This window comes from Chanos chanos, chromosome 5, assembly GCF_902362185.1.
Source record: "Chanos chanos chromosome 5, fChaCha1.1, whole genome shotgun sequence".
Lineage (NCBI taxonomy): Eukaryota > Metazoa > Chordata > Actinopteri > Gonorynchiformes > Chanidae > Chanos > Chanos chanos.
This window is the reverse complement of record NC_044499.1, coordinates 44,669,273-44,685,057: the sequence shown is the minus strand read 5'-3', so window position 1 is coordinate 44,685,057 and position 15,785 is coordinate 44,669,273. Positions and strand designations below refer to the sequence as shown.

The 15,785-nt window shown below is 43.5% G+C and overlaps 1 protein-coding gene across 1 annotated transcript in view; it reads left to right on the top strand.

The window, feature by feature from the left end:
- The first annotated feature begins 269 nt into the window (after nt 1-269).
- The window catches only part of ank3b (ankyrin 3b), a 65,420-nt gene continuing 49,904 nt past the window's right edge, over nt 270-15,785 (top strand). Inside the window, exon 1 of the mRNA XM_030774339.1 lies at nt 270-392. Within this exon, the coding sequence (XP_030630199.1) occupies nt 270-392 (123 nt within the window). The remainder of the gene's footprint in view (nt 393-15,785) is intronic.

The following is a 15,785-nucleotide window of genomic DNA, read 5'->3' as shown; positions in this document are numbered from 1 at the left end:
GAAGAAATCTGCCAAGAGGCAAACACCGTTTCCCTAGAAACTGCTCGGCCGGTCGTCGGACCCATGCTAACCTCCAGCGTCCTGGCTGCCCCGGCCACCCTGCACTGGAATATCTAGTGAGGCACTGCAAATATTTTTGGTTTTTTGTTTCTTTTTCACTTGTGTGAGTGTCCTCCGTTCTTGTTCAAAGAGGAATCCTCCTTCATTTCCTTGAGCATCATTTTGAAGTCAGCGCACCTCTTAAGGATATCCTCCCAGAGCTTTTCACCATGGCACACGCTGCGTCCCAGCTGAAGAAAAAAGCGGATATAGATCTCACCGCCGCCGAGGAAGAGAAAGAAAAAGAGAAGAAAAGGAAGAGCAGGAAAAGGTCCCGGGAAGTCAAGAAAAAGGTACAGACTCAAGGAATGCAAATGTTCAAGGCTTTCATTCATTTGTACTGTTTTGGTCTTCTTTTCTTTTTTTTGGGTGCAAGCATGTACACATAGACACACACACACACACGCACGCACGCACGCACACACACACTGGGTGGTCTGTCAGCAGGGATAGAAAAGCTTGGTCGTGGGACGACACGGCTCCTTTGTCTGGTTATATATATATTTTTTTTAACGGTCTTCTCCACAGCACTGGGCTGGTGGAGGAATTTTCACCTGTTTAAGAAGCTTCCTGCTGGACTGCAGTGATGCTGCATCCTTCCAGGAGATGCTTATTTATAGGGCAAGCATGTGCCTCACAAAGGACGAACACGCTAAGAATGGACAGGGCACATTTTCCATGATCTTCTTCCAGAAATAGTGTAGCTGGCCACGTTTCACTTTTTTTAAGGATGGAACCCACACATATCACATTTGTTAGAACTGATCACTCACTGATCACATGCTTATCAATGGAGTGATGACTAATCAATACAACCGGAGCATCTCATCTCACTTGTGTTGTGTGTGATCTCACGTTCTTCGGGCGTTCGTCAGAAATACGATTTGAAACATGTCCGGCATGTTTTTTTTTAAATAGCGGTTCCATTCAGTGCAGTGATTATTTTAGTTTGGTTGTGATGAAGAGCTGCTCTTGACTGTGTGTGTGTGTGTGTCTGTGTGTGTGTGTTGTCTTTGATCTTTGCTGAGCTGTGTCGGTCATGCTGATCTTCGGCTGGTGTAATCTCTGTGAGAGGCTGAGGTACTCTCTCTCTCTCTCTCTCTCTCTCTCTCTCTCTCTCTCTCTCTCTCTATCTCTCTCCCCCCCAGGGACTTGGGGCTGTGGGGGGCGGGATTGCTCCCGTGGGCTTTATGAAAGACTCATCCCCACACCCCTCGCCTCCTTGTCCGCCTCCTACTCCTCCTCTTCTCCCTCACCGCTGCCTCATTCGTCACAGTGTGCCTCCCGGCTCTCTCTCAGGTGTCACTCCTCTGTCCCACCAACCACTCTCACTCCCCTGAACAGGCATCATTGTCCCTGACTGGGAGTGATGAGACTGGGCTAGTCATTCCCTCCCCTCAATGACTGCCTTTTCTGGATGTGTGTTTAATATTGTCTGCTCCCTTTGTTCAGCTTATGGGGACCTTTAGGCTGAAGCTCAAATCTCATTACCAGCAAGGCCTGGAGTTTACAGGCTCTAGCTGTATAACGGCCTGGTTTAAGTGGGTAGATAGAGAGGCAGAACAAAGGGACTGAGTTTTTATTTATTCATGCACATGACCGAGAGAAATGACTGAGAGAAATGTTCCCCTCACGCTACATTGTAAGCAATCGAAGAGAAACAAACGCTTATTTAAACTATGGCAGTCTTAACGGGACGCTTCCGTTTTGGCCGGTTGCTGTGTGTGATCTGAGTCAATCATAAAATGAAAGATTACGATGAAGATGAAATAAACTGGAAAGTGACCAGAGGACATGGAATCATTTTAACATTTTTTGAATACTAGTAAAACTTTGTTAAACATTTTCTCGTAAGAACTCGCGGCAGACAAAACATGGCTTGTGTGACTGTGAGTGTAGTCTCATTGCGGTATGATGGGGGTTGTCAAGCAGCTGATCTTTTATGCATAAGGTGTTAAGTGTTGAGGTCATGACTGTCCCAGATTTAGGGGGGGGGGGGGTGGACCTATGGTAAACCCCCATCAGTTAGGACTTCAGAATCTGCCACTCGCACTAAAAGCCAATGACCTCTGACATGAGGGTGTCAAATCAGAAAAGCTAAAAAGGTCTGGACAGGGAGGCTCAGGTGCTGATTAGTATTGTGTTGATTAACTAGTTAGACTGAAACACCAGTCACTTCAACTAAAATTCTGTATACAGAAAATTGGAAGAATACCACACTAAAATGTAGTGGTAGAACGGTGCTTATGGGGTCCTTTCTTTCGATTTTGTAACCCGGGTAATTTGTGTAACCCAATGCCAGCTGGCAGCATTTGTACATTCTTAGCAACAGAGATTGTTCCCAGTTTAGCATTGGTCAAAGAGAGCTGTTGCCACTGTATTGATTGCTAAAAGCCCTCTGGAACTATCTGGAGCATGGCTGTGTATGGTGTTTACATCTACAGCAGTGGAAGACCAGGCCTTGTAATTTGCCTATTAGACAAACGTAAGCAACTATAAAAAAACAAACAGACAAACAAAAAAAAACCCCTTGCTTTTCAGAATCACCAAATTCACATTATTTCAGTTATGTTACCCTATTTTACAGATTAACTTTTTTTTACCTCAAAGTGGCATAATTAGCCTTGGAAAGAACGTGTCTTTGTTTAGCATCTTTTTTGTTCAACATATCTGCGTGGGCTGTGTATACATGCTAGTTCACTGTTACATGGCTTAATGATGAGGTTAGTTGGGGCAGCTGAAGAAGCCATAACCACAGGGCTCTGGAAAGGTGATGTGGAGGTGAAATACATCTGTCCCCTTTGGGCTAATCAGGGGAGACAGGACTCTATGCATACCCTCCAGCTGCCCTGACTCTGAGAGCTGGAATCCAGCTGTTGCTGTAGGCACTGTGTGTGTGTGTTTGTCTCTGTGTGTGTGTGTGTGTGTGTGTACGTGAGTGTGTGGTCGATGTATCAGGTGTCCTACGCACACTCTGACGGAGTAGGAAAGAAAAAAAAAATCCATACTACTGTCTGCTACTCCTGTCTCTTGGCAGACCTTCACTCCTGTCGACGCACACAAACAAATCTGAAAACAAACACAATAGCCTCTGCCGTCTCACTGTGAGGGAAATGTTCTTTTTAACTACTGTTTTATTGAAGAAGTACATTTGATGGAGTGGTTTTGTGTTCTATTTTAAATTAAATGTCTCTATGATGCATTGTCATGATGATTTTCTCCCCATGTAATATCAGATGAGCGGTTCTTATGTAATAGATTAACAGTAATACAATATGGCATATTAAATACAATATAATTATATGTCATATCTTAATCATTCCTGCTTTCTCTGAATGTATAATTTATATGAGGCTTTTGAGATTGTTATTGTTCTTGGTATTTAAATGTCCAGATAACTGATGGTTCAGTTATATGTTTTGACATCTTTGGTTTGTAAAGAGGCTTTTTTTTTTTAACCTCTTGGCACTGCTCAAGACATAAGATAAACAATAATTTGTAAATAACCGTTATTCATGCTGTAGTGGATGTAAATGGATGTTGTTTCACGTTTTCCTTTCTAACACTGTCGCCGTTGTTTGAGTAGATGTTAGTAACTGTTTATGAAGAGCGTGTTGTAACAGACTCCTGCGAGTTTGACTTCAGCCGTAAAGAAGACAGCGTCTTACTGAGTGAGACACTGGTGGGCATGACAGTACGAGGAGAGAATCAACCAGAAAAACGACCCCCCGCCGTTAATTAATTTTTTTTCTCGAGGCCTTGCTTTTCATCTACATTTCCTCTCCTCCGCCCCCTCTCTTTCTCCGCCTCTCCTCCTCTACCCCTCTCTCCTCTCCCTCCTTCGCTCCTTTATCTCCTTTTTGTCGTGCATGCGGGTTGAGTGCTGTATTGTTCCCCCACCATGCTTCTAGCGGTGCTGCCTTGGGGTGTGTGTGTGTGTGTGTGTGTGTGTGTGTGTGTGTGTGTGGGTGGGTGGGGGGGGGGGGGGTGGTTTGCGTTTGTTAGGGGGCAGGGTGCAGAAAACCCCCGAATTCACTGAAAACGTATGAACCCGCCATCATCAGCAGGTCCGTTCCCTTTCTGACTGAACACATTCAGAGACAATATTAATCCCCTGCCACTTATTACAGGCTGAGCTCATTTTTCAGCCGTGCCAGTTTGCCCCCTGTCCATTGTGTGAACAGAGAACAGGCCAATCCCCCAGGCTTTCCACTCACGCTCATACAATCTCACTCAACAGCACACTGTCCCCGAGGACTCCCAGTTTACCCTGTCCCTAAACGACAGAAAGACAAAGTCTGTCTGCAGCTCCAGTTCTCTTCAACCATAGCGTGATTAGTTTTTTATCTTATGTTTAGTACATTTTATCTGGTAGAAACGTAGGGGAAATATTTAATATTTTGCTTTCTCCATGGATAGTCACTTATACTTGTCCCCACAAACAGATGGAGTTGAAAACAGATTTAGCGACTTAACATATGCTTTTAGTTTGAACACAAATAACAATCTTTCCCAGAGTTTTTGTTTGACTGAATGATCTGGTCATTTTTAATTAATGACTTTGTTATTTATGAACTTGGGACTTTTGTAAATGTAGCTTTTTGCGCAGCACCCGTACATCAGTTGCGATTGGTATGGGTTTTCCTCACCTGTCCATCAGCTGTGTGAGAGCTGTGTGTTACTCTACCTGTCCTACATTAATAAGAGGGATCTGTTTGGCTAAATCTGGCTTGGCTCGTCAGCATGACCGTATACTATACACACAGTGGACATGTGTGATTTTATTAGAGAAGAAATGACAAACAGACCAAGGCAGTGCCCCTCTGCAAATCATAAACCCACTCTCTCCTTCTATCAAAGACAATGATTCATAGGAGATTAACTCTCTTTCTCTCTCTCTCTCTCTCTCTCTCTCTCTCTCTCTCTCTCTCTCTCTCTCTCTCTCTCTGTGTTTTCGTATTTGTGTCACATGAATCATAGAGAACATGGAGTAAGTGCGGTGTGATGATTGCAGTCACTCACTGTGGTGCGACTGAACATGGTAGAATGATGAATAGTACTGCAGGGGACTGCTGGCTGGGCTGCCGATCCCAGTGGAGAGTGTGGCATTTCACTTCTGTGCTATTCCCCTCTGGGCACATTACCATTTTCTTTAATGGTCGTACTATTAGAGCCTCAGAAAACCGACTTCATTCTGTGAAGTGGCCTCATATACCTTTATGTTTACTTAACATTCATTCTCTTAATATCCATTCAAAATATTGAGTTGTACTCAGAATGTGAGTCTTTCATTTATTGTACACAGTATATGCTGCAGTGGTCGGCCATAATTTTGCACGAGAGTTTTTTCTTATTAATATTATGTAAGATTCTTTCATTGGCTATCATTCCAGGAGCACTATTAAATAATTAAGGCTTGCTCCTGAGATTGATATGTTTCTCATCAACAAATTACGCCAACGATCTCATCAACAATAATAACTTCTCGCGTAAAAGAGATACTGCCCTCGTTTTACTGAAGCATTTGGGTGTTACTCGATGCAGAGAAAAGCACGCTTGCTGATTGGTGCAAGAGAGTGAGAGACAGACAGAGAGAGAGAGAGAGAGAGAGAGAGAGAGAGAGAGAGAAATTGATTATAAAAATAGTGTGAAAAGGAGAGCGAGAATGAGGGAGTGAGGCATTCCACACCTACGCATGGATATTCAGCTTCACACAGTCGTGGGAGAGAGTTAGCTGCAGTGTAAACACGACAGTGACATTAGTGGGGGAAACCACGACGCATTTCTCAGCCCCTGCTAATATCCTCACACATGAGCATCTACTCAAACAAACCAAGCCCACGATATTACATCAAAAGGTTTTCATTAGACCAAATTAAGGGTTGTCCGTATGCGTGTCCCGGTTTTGTGCTAATTCATTCAAACAGTCATTAGATCTCAGTGAAAAACCAGTAGAAGAGAGAACACAGCGCATACGCTTTTTTTTTTTTTTTTTTTTTACTGTCGAAAACGTAAAGTGGATCTATGACTGCGTTTCCTTTTTGGGCAGTCTGTTTCGGTCACAACACCTGCTGAAATGCGTAGAGTTTTCAGTGATGCTCATCCATTCTGCCTTTTTCTCTGTTCCGTTTCATACTCCTGGAGAATCCTTTATCTCTGTCCTAACTGTTAGTACACCCCCAGATGTCTAGTTTGACCAGCGGCGCTTTGTTTTGGCTACACACTGAGTTAAACAGCATGGTCGTGTTACGAGAGCCGACTGTTTGTGCTTTGGTGTGGTACTGTACGACTGTTAAGTATGAGTAGGATGAACACACGAGCACAGGCGTGTTTTGTACCTGTGGAGAGTTTTCTGAGCGGGTATTCCTAACTTTATTATTGTGTCTAGGCGCGTCAGGGGTGTACAGCCTGCACTGAATGCTTAGGAATCTTAGTGAGTGTGGTTTCATGGGGAGTTGGTTGGTTTCTTCCCTGCTGCCCAGATGTCTGTCGGACAGACGCAGGCTAAGCACACAGCGGCCCGTTTTCTGCTGAGGTGTGCAGAAGACAACTAGGGAGGAGTAAGGGAGAGAGAGCGAGAGAGGGAGAGAGAGCGAGAGAGGGGGAGACACAAGGATGGAGAAAGCAGTGGCCTAATTTGAATTTCCTGCCCTGTTTTGCTGTCAGTCACCAGATGGGGTGACTCGGAGAGCATTTGGACTTTGCCTGTTCCCTGGACAGAATCCTCATTAACTCTCAGTGATGTGTTTGACCTCTGGAGGGATGTAATGTAATTAGATATACCCAAATGTACATTATACTACACTCAGGCTATGGTTTCAATGTAAGCATACATTTATAGGTCCTAATCGGTAACTGTAAGTCATAGACTTGCATATGTAAGTCAGATTTTTTTTCTTTTTTTTTTTACATTGAAGATACGAGTTTTTGTGTATGCAGCCAACGTGCTACGATCATCTGCCCTTGGTTTAACTTTTATTTTCGGACACTGGTTATTATGACTGTTTTGGCTTTCAGCACATTCTCATACTGTAGATTGGCTCTTTTCTCTGCGCTGCCAAACAAAACAAAGCCAGTTTATCTTGAATACATAGGGAATTTGAGCTGTCTGGACGTCAGCAAAAGTCTGACTAAGATGATTAAATCGGGCACGGGTCCACCGGAGTGGCCGCTGCCAGTGAAGCGTCCAGCACTCCCAGTAAGCGCTGCCAGGGAAATGTCCAGTTTCAGCCCCGTTCTGTCCGGCGCAGGGGCAGCGTAGCGTAGCGTAGCGACGTCTCCTTCTGGCTCTGTCTCGGTGGCGGCGTCGGTCAGGCTGCTGATGATGTCAAAGGTGTGTGAAAGGTGTTGTCAGAGGCACAGTTGCGGAAACGGAGAGGGAGTCTTTAATAAGAAAAGGTCTGACTCTACCCCTGCATCCTCCAGCTGCTGTTCTTCCTCCGTCTCCCCTGAGAAATGAGGTCACGAAAAAGGCCCAGCGTTTGTTTCAATCAGCACGAGCTCGTAACAGGACTTCCTCTCCTTATTTATCAGCGTCTTCTCTTCCTGACAAGATTTCACCACCAGCCAATCACCACGCATGTTTACCAATTCTACAGTCCCCATATGCCCACAACATACACTTGATTAATTACACCCTATTTTTAAAATGCAGCCTATTGATCTAGATTTTTATTTTTTTTTTTAATGATCGTCTACTACCTTCGCGCTGTAATGCGTTAACATGCCGTCATTTGTCCATGCTGTGACGTAAGACGCGTTTTATTGCGTAACGGTGCCTCAGGCAACGTAAAAAGGACACAAGTAGTCTGTCAACACAGAAAATTAGAACAGATCAAATTTAAATGTCAGAGATTACGGTAGTTGTTATTATCTTTGGGAAAAGTTTGATGCGTTGTCTGTTGCATTGACTGGTAATGACAGTGCAAAATGAGAGACGAAAGGATGAATTCCAGTATTGTGGTGTCTCTGTTTTTTGTATGAATATATTATTGAGTTCATTTGAGTGGAAGAGGCTCTTTAGTGGTCTGTTGCGTCATTGTGTGTATAAATAAATGCATCGTCCTTCTGTTATTTTCAGTTCCTGTGCATTGCGTTTTTTCTTTCTCTTAATAATTGTGTGTGAATGGTCTTGACCTTGACAGAGAGCTTTACCTATGGGACATCCAGTTTACTGTCAATATTTATTCTCTTATTGGCTTGATAACAGCTCTTATTAAAACTGAGTGTTTCCATGGCCCTGTGGTTTAAGTTGCAGAGTTTCCGTGTTACACTGATGAATTAAGGAATACTTGCAAAGACAAGATAGTTCTTTTAGGGTGAGGCAGATTTTTTTTTTTTTTCTCTCTCACACACTTCCAGTTTCAGGACACGTCAGTTGCTTTTTTGATTAGTTTTGATACTTTCACACCATAAAGTCCTGTGTAATTTAAAAGTATGAGGCTTGATGAGTGTGTGTGTGTGTGTGTTTGTGTGTGGATGCGTGTGTGTGTGTGTGTGCGCGTGTGTGTGTGAGACAGTTTCACCAGGCCTCTGGTCACTGGAGTGTGAAACACACTGCTGCCGACTGAAGGCAGAGAGGGCAGCTGAACCGTGAGAGGCCCATCTGGGAGTGTGTGGAGAACATGTTTACCACACATGCAGCCGCAATTTATGACGCACAATTTATTAAACTCGCAATCAAACAATTATGCCCAAGGTCATTGTATGATACACATATCCAACCAGCCACATACGAAAACCAATGGAAAAGATAAGTGTATTACTGTCTATTCAGTTGAATAGCATAAGTCATTTTTATTACTTTTTTCAAATGACTTTTTCCATCACAAACGGAATTTCTCACAGGGACCAAGAATGAGGTATTATTAGTGCTCATAACACAATGCATCTAATGGCAGCCAGAGAGATATAAAGGGTTAGAGGTTGGCTGAGGGAAGCTAAGAGCCAGATGGGGCAGTGGTTTTTTCAAGCTCTCTCTCTCTCTCTCTCTCTCGCTCCCTCCCTCTCTCTCTCTCTCTCTCTCTCCCTCTCTCTCTCTCTCTCTCTCTCTCTCTCTCTTTCTCTCTCTCTCTCTCTCTCTCTCCCCCTCTCTCTCTCCCTCTCTCTGACTGCTACTCATCTCGTCTGATAAGTTATGTGCTTTATTGATTGACATAATCTTCAGTTTGGCCATTAATACCAGATAAGCGGAAAACGCAATTAAATATTTAATTGAATATGGTAATTTACTCTGAGAGACGCCACTGATGAAGACCCAGGGGAATTTATGGCACTTTTCTCTTAATCCCATAAGAATGTCTGCCATATGGCTCCCACTCTGATATCTCTTCAGTAACTCATATAAACCTTAACGTAATATAGACATTATCTTATGAAAACTTAAAGTTGAGATTAAAATGAACATTCTTCTAACTGATAAATGCACTCACAAAAAAGAAAAAGACAAAGAAAAAGAAAAAAAGACATAGCTCAGAAGTGTCATAACCAAGATAAACTATTTTACTTTTTATTATATCTTAATCATACTTGTTGGCTTTCGTTGTGCTGTGTTGTCCACTTAACCCGCTGGTTTTGTATGGGCACCCTCAAGGAACAGACTGATTGGCAACAGACCGCGGTGTTAATGTGAGTTGACTGCTGCTCATTAAACCGGCGTAGAGTTGAAGAGACTCCAGCCGATTTAAGAGCCGCGCTTAATGAGCTTTTATGCTTCAGGGACAGTGTGAGTTTCTCTCATACATGACACTACAAGACAGATAAAGCAGGATCTTTTCAGTAATAATCACTTTTAATGAGATTCTTCAATAGACAGTCTCACAGCACCGGGTAGAGATTCATACCTTAACGTATTTCAGTCATAAATTACCGTAGCTCCACATGTGGTCTCAAATAACGGCGCACTTTCTATTATGAAGCGCGTAGTTGTAAAAAAAAATGGGGAAGGCTTTTATTAGACTCACATGTGACTGTTTATCGAACTTTTTTCATGTGGGAATTTTGTTCCCACACTCTGTTCTCATTCAAAGCGGAATAAAGCACATGAAACAGTAGGAATGTTTCAGATGTGAGGGGGAGTTGACATCTGGTAGGCAGTGATGGTGGGCCGGGGCGTATAGTCCAGGTGTATAAGCGTTGAGTGGGCCAGACCATTGCTCATCCATACTGGAGCCTAATTTACTCTGACAGCTTGGGAGGGGACAGCCATGAATAAGTTAGAACTGTCCAAGAACACTGCCGGACAGTTTCCCGTCTCCTCAAAAGGAAGAGGAGATTATTTTTACGCGTTGTCGTGCTCAGTTATATTTCTTTTTGAACAATTTGACTCTTTACTGGGTCCTTTTTTTTTTTTTTTACATTTTCACTCCTAAAATGATGAATTTGGTTCAGTTTAGTTGATGTACCGCTGTTTCATTGAACAGCTGTGATGTGAAATGTGCTGGCGTGATGTGTGCTTTTTGGGGACCCCAGGTGACGTTCACTGTTTTGGACTCTGTTCTCTGTTTTGGACTGGCAAGCTCTAGCTGATAAATGTGTGTATTGTGGTAGTGAAGAGCAGAGGGGACAGACAGCAGTCTGTTTGTGGGGGCCTCATGAGAGCTTTCCATAGCTCCGCTCCAGATGCATCAGCTATGCTCAGGAGATCCTTCAAAACACTGAGTGAGGTTTTCCACACATACCTCTCTGACTGAGCCTCGACAGGCACACTGAGGGAGAGACAGCTGGACACACACACACACACACACCCACACCATCTTACATCCTCATGTACTCTCTGATGTGCGCTTCTGTTTGACCTTGAGACGGTTTTGAACCCAATACTGTTTCAACTCACGTTTCAAATAATACAACGTATCTTTGCAGGCCTTTCATACTAAAGCTTAGTTTATTCACACTAAATACTTCAAACTCTGTTTAGTGCTTCACTCTCATTAGCCTTTCTCAGCATGCTCTTGGTCCTTTAAATGCCAGTGATACAGCTTGTCACCTGTTTCTAGGAGTTGTTTCTGCTCTAGCCTATCAGTGTCTCCCTCCTTGCAGTCCCTCAGCGGTACCAGTAACACATCAGAACCCACTGGCCAATCTGGAGAGGGTATAGCCCAGGTGTCAGCCAATCACATTATATGTATAACTTAAAGGGAACGCACTATACTGTCTCCGTGTCAACAGCTGAGAGTGCTGTAACGATACAGAGTTGTTTCTTCAGCAGGTCTGCTCACAGAAAGGCTCTGTGATTTACCATGCTGTCATTGCTATGCTAATTGATAACCACTAGGGTCTGATGTTAGACTACTGAAATGACTGTCTAGGCACTGTGGGTGGCTGCTTTTGCTTGTAGTGCTTGTATTCACCAGAATCAGAGGTCTGTGTTTCAAAGCACGTTTGAAAGAATATACTTGTGTATCTTGTGTATCTATGGTAGATCATTCAAATAGGGTTTTTCTGTGTAATAAATTGTCAGAAAAAAAAAATATATCAAGCACAGCATCACATTAGAAACATGCTGATCACTGACAATGACAGGATCTCCTGTTACTTGCCGACAGACTTTGACGTTAAAATAATTAGTTTTCTTTAAAGTTACTGGGAAGGTCACAGTTCATGTTTACTGATTGAAACGATTGATTTTCTGCCCCGATCAAGGCCCTGTCCTAAAGAAAAAAAAAAGAAAAGAAAAAGGCAAACCCTTGAGGTTTACAGGGCCGCCCAAAAACAACAGACTTTCATTCACTAATGGAGAAGTGAAAGGAGCAATCCACTGAAAGGACAGACTATGATGGAGGTCTTAGAGTCACTGCATCACAATCTGTGATTAGGATTTGCCTCCTATATTTTACCATCAGGCCAAATGAAAGAGAACAGTGGGAAGCAGGTAAGAGGAAATAGCATTCGTGGGCAGAGTGATTTATACCGACTTTCCCGTCTCAGTGTTACCAGCTGAGCAAATGAGTGAGCAGCCGTGAACCTGTGCTCACAGACTGCAGTGTTTGATCACACAAACCCTCCCACACGTGTCCTCTGTACTCTCCTGTTCTCCGGCCATGTGGGAAATGACTTACGAGGTTTCGCTAATATAAGTTTGAACTCTGGAAGCTTTGCTAATTCCCTTTTCTTCTTCTTCTTCTTCTTCTTCTTCTTCCTCTTCTTCTTCTTGATTTTTTCAGTAGGTGCAGCTCAGTGAAATGATGACTGATTTTCGTCATGTCATTATACTGCAGTTGCATTGTCAGAACGGGTAGACAAGTGTGTTTGGTTGAACATACTTTCACTGCCACACTGTTTTGCTTTTTTTGTTTTTTAAATTGTTTTTAAAAGACATTAAACCTTTCATGAGCATTCGAGGGTTTTTTTTTTTTTTTGACACTATAGTTTGAATGATTGTCTTATCATAGAGGTGTCACGACTAGGATTTAATGAGATTTAATTCTCAAAATTCCGTATTAGGGTTTGCATCCCCTTTGCATTGAGGGATCGGTTGCTATGGAAACACCGCATTCCTGAGACGATCATAAGCAGAGATGTTACTTTTGTGTGCCCTGCCATCATAGGACTAAGCCTCTGATCTTTGATGGTCGATTACATAGACTCATTCTGAGCAATATTAGTCTTCATAGTGTCTATAGTTTTAAAACTGTTGTCATTAAAGCCTTAAACGCTTACTTACTTACTTGTTTATCAGGATGTTTGAATACATGCTTTTGTTTTCCCTTAGTTCTTTCTGGAAATCATTCTAAGCAGATTGTTCTCTAAGATCTCTAAAAACTCACTGAAACTGAACAGCAAAAGCATGGCAAAAATCAAAGTGATTCAGAATGAATTACTGCTGCCTGCATTGATTTAATTACTTAAACTGGAAAAGTGTGTGTGTGTGTGTGTGTGTGTGTGTGTGTGTGTATGTGTGTGTGTGTGTGTCGGTGTGTGTGAGCTTTTCGGTTCACGGGGGTGGGGTGGGGGTGAGGGGGTAACATTGTTGATGTGGTGTGGGTTTGAACTTGCTAGAGAAACCAGTTTGGTCTAGTAGCACTGGGGCGCTGGTTGCTTATGCCAGGGAGACAGCACAACGCTCTTAATACCTGGGGAAAGCACTCAAATCCTCCCTAAGCTCAGCTGGTTGACTCTGTGCCGGAGCTGATCAGCTCCCCCAGCATGGCTGATTGGCTCCTAATAGTGGCGGGTGGCTGAGCTGAGCCATGCTGGCTGCAGAGGGCATTGTGGGAGGAAAAAAGAGCTGATAAGCAGGATGACAATAAGGCTGGTGCAGGATAGATTCCAGCTGGTGTGGACGGAGAGGCCCGGACACTACAGCATCTGATTCTGCGCTGCTATTTTGGTCTCTCTACATATCATGATTACATGCAGCTAGGAGACAGACTTGTACCTACAAATATGGTAAGTGTGGGAGCGATCCCCCTGAACAAGTATGTGGATGGGGCCGGATTAGAGAAGGCAGCTGGAGGAAGACGTGCTAGGGTAACCCGGCGCTAGTGTTTGTGGACTGGATACTGGAGGGAGGGAGGGAGGGAGGGGGGGTTTGAATTAGTGTGTTTGTCCGGAACAGGACAGGCAACGTTCAACTCCCCTCCTCAGTTTAGTCGCAAAGATTAGCAGCGGAACTCTTATTTGTCATTTCTCCCTCTCTCTCTCTCTCTCTCTCTCTCTCTTTTAGCCAGATATTTTTAGCTCTGACATAATGCCCCTTTGCATTTCCCAATCTCAGTGCTAGATAATTGAATACTCGGGTTTCACTTTTCTTCTGCGGGGGAAAATGGCAGTGGAGGAAGAAGCAGAGTACCTAGTAGGAGTAAGTGCTGATTTAGAGTATTTCAAAACATCTTTTGTCTCTAAACGTATACGAGTGTTGGTTATATGAGCTGAGGCCACGGAATGTATGGGTAACTTTGTGTGTGGAGTTTTGCCGTGTGGAGATGGTGTAACGCATGCAGGGTGATGAACTACCGGATTGTTTACGGAACACAGGCGATGCATGACTGCATCATTACTGGTGCATAGTCGGAAAGGAACATCAATATCCACTTATAGTATAGCTGTTGAAATTGCATGATTGGGCTTATTGTTGCTTTTGTATCAACGGTGTAGATTGATATATAGCTACCTGATCCTGGATGTAGTAAGATGCAGGAGATGTGAATTTACATGTGAACTTGCTTGTGCTGAGACATCTAGATGTGATGTTCATGAATGGACAGATTTTGATATAGAAAATTAGACTATGCATTATGGAACCACTTTTACTCCTGGACGACTGGTCCCCTATTGGAGGTGCCTGCAGTGACCTTCGAAAAACTAATAGCGCGCACGCACGCACGCACACACACACACACACACACACACACATACACATACACGCACACACATACACATACACATACACATACACATGTACATGCACACTGGTGTAGAGTGATGAACACTGATCTGTCTCATGTTCACACACGTAGTCAGACCTACGGACGCAAATGCATTCAAACCTAGTCCAGTCTGTTGAAAGAGGTCTTTTCTATATTCAATATAATTCTCTTCTATAGTATAGGCTTGGAATATTCCTGTGGCCTCTGGTTCTACTACAGTGCCATTCTTATGGGCAGTTCATTTCTTCCGGTATTTAAGGCATGTCTTTCATTCATATCACGTTACAGCGGTATCTCATGTCTGCGCATTTGTCTCCCCCAGTGCACAGAACAACTGAAGCCTCCTACGGTGTGTTTTGTTCGCCTTTCTGTTTCTTTACAAATTGCCATACACTATTTTTTTGTTATGTTCATGTGGCATGCTGCATGAGCTGACTGGTCAAAAAAAACCCAACAACAACAACAAAAAAAACACTATAATAACTTCAAAGAGGTGTTTAGATCATCCACATCAGGATAGGAGTGGTACAAGGATAAAATGTGTAGTGTGTAAGCATCTAAGAATCTAGTGTAGAATTACTAGTGTGTGCTTTTTGCTGGGAGAGAAACACTAAATGTGATATACCTTATCAAAATAAACCGCAGGAGTAGATGACCTCTCTTATTTCCCAAGCTCCAAAAAACACAGATACCCCCCACCCCCCCCCCCCCCGCAACCCCAACCGCTTGCTCTCTAGTGCATGAGGCTGTTATCTCAACATGAGCCTGCTGCTAAATGTGTGTATGTGATTGTGTGTGTTTGTGTGTGTGGTGTGTGTGTGGGTAATGTCAGCGAACAGGTTTTCCACAGAGCGTTAACACTTAAACGTCCAAACAGTCCATCTCCCTGGAAACGCCACCCCCCCCCCCCCCGTCTAAAACGACACGTTTGCTCCTTAGTAATCTGGAGCTACTCAAAAGTGCAAAGATAGTGGTGCCCCAGCATACAGTGATGTCAGATGTCAGAAGGGTGTCTGTGTGTGTGTGTGTGTGTGTGTATGTATGTGTGTGTATGTATGTGTGTAACAGAAGGGAGTGGGGCTGGTGGTTTGGGATGTTAGAGAGCCAATGAGCTTTTTGACTGGCCTTTCTGCAGATGTTGAACCCTGATAAGAGAGGCAGCTCTATTCAGCGGTGGCCTTTGGGATAGGACATTGCCTCACTCTTTTAATCAGAGCTGTCTGTCAGCAACAGGAAACATGAATGAATCTGTTTCTGTGCTGATACTATCACCCACGTGAGGATGACCTTATGAAAGCTTTCACATTCACCTGTCGA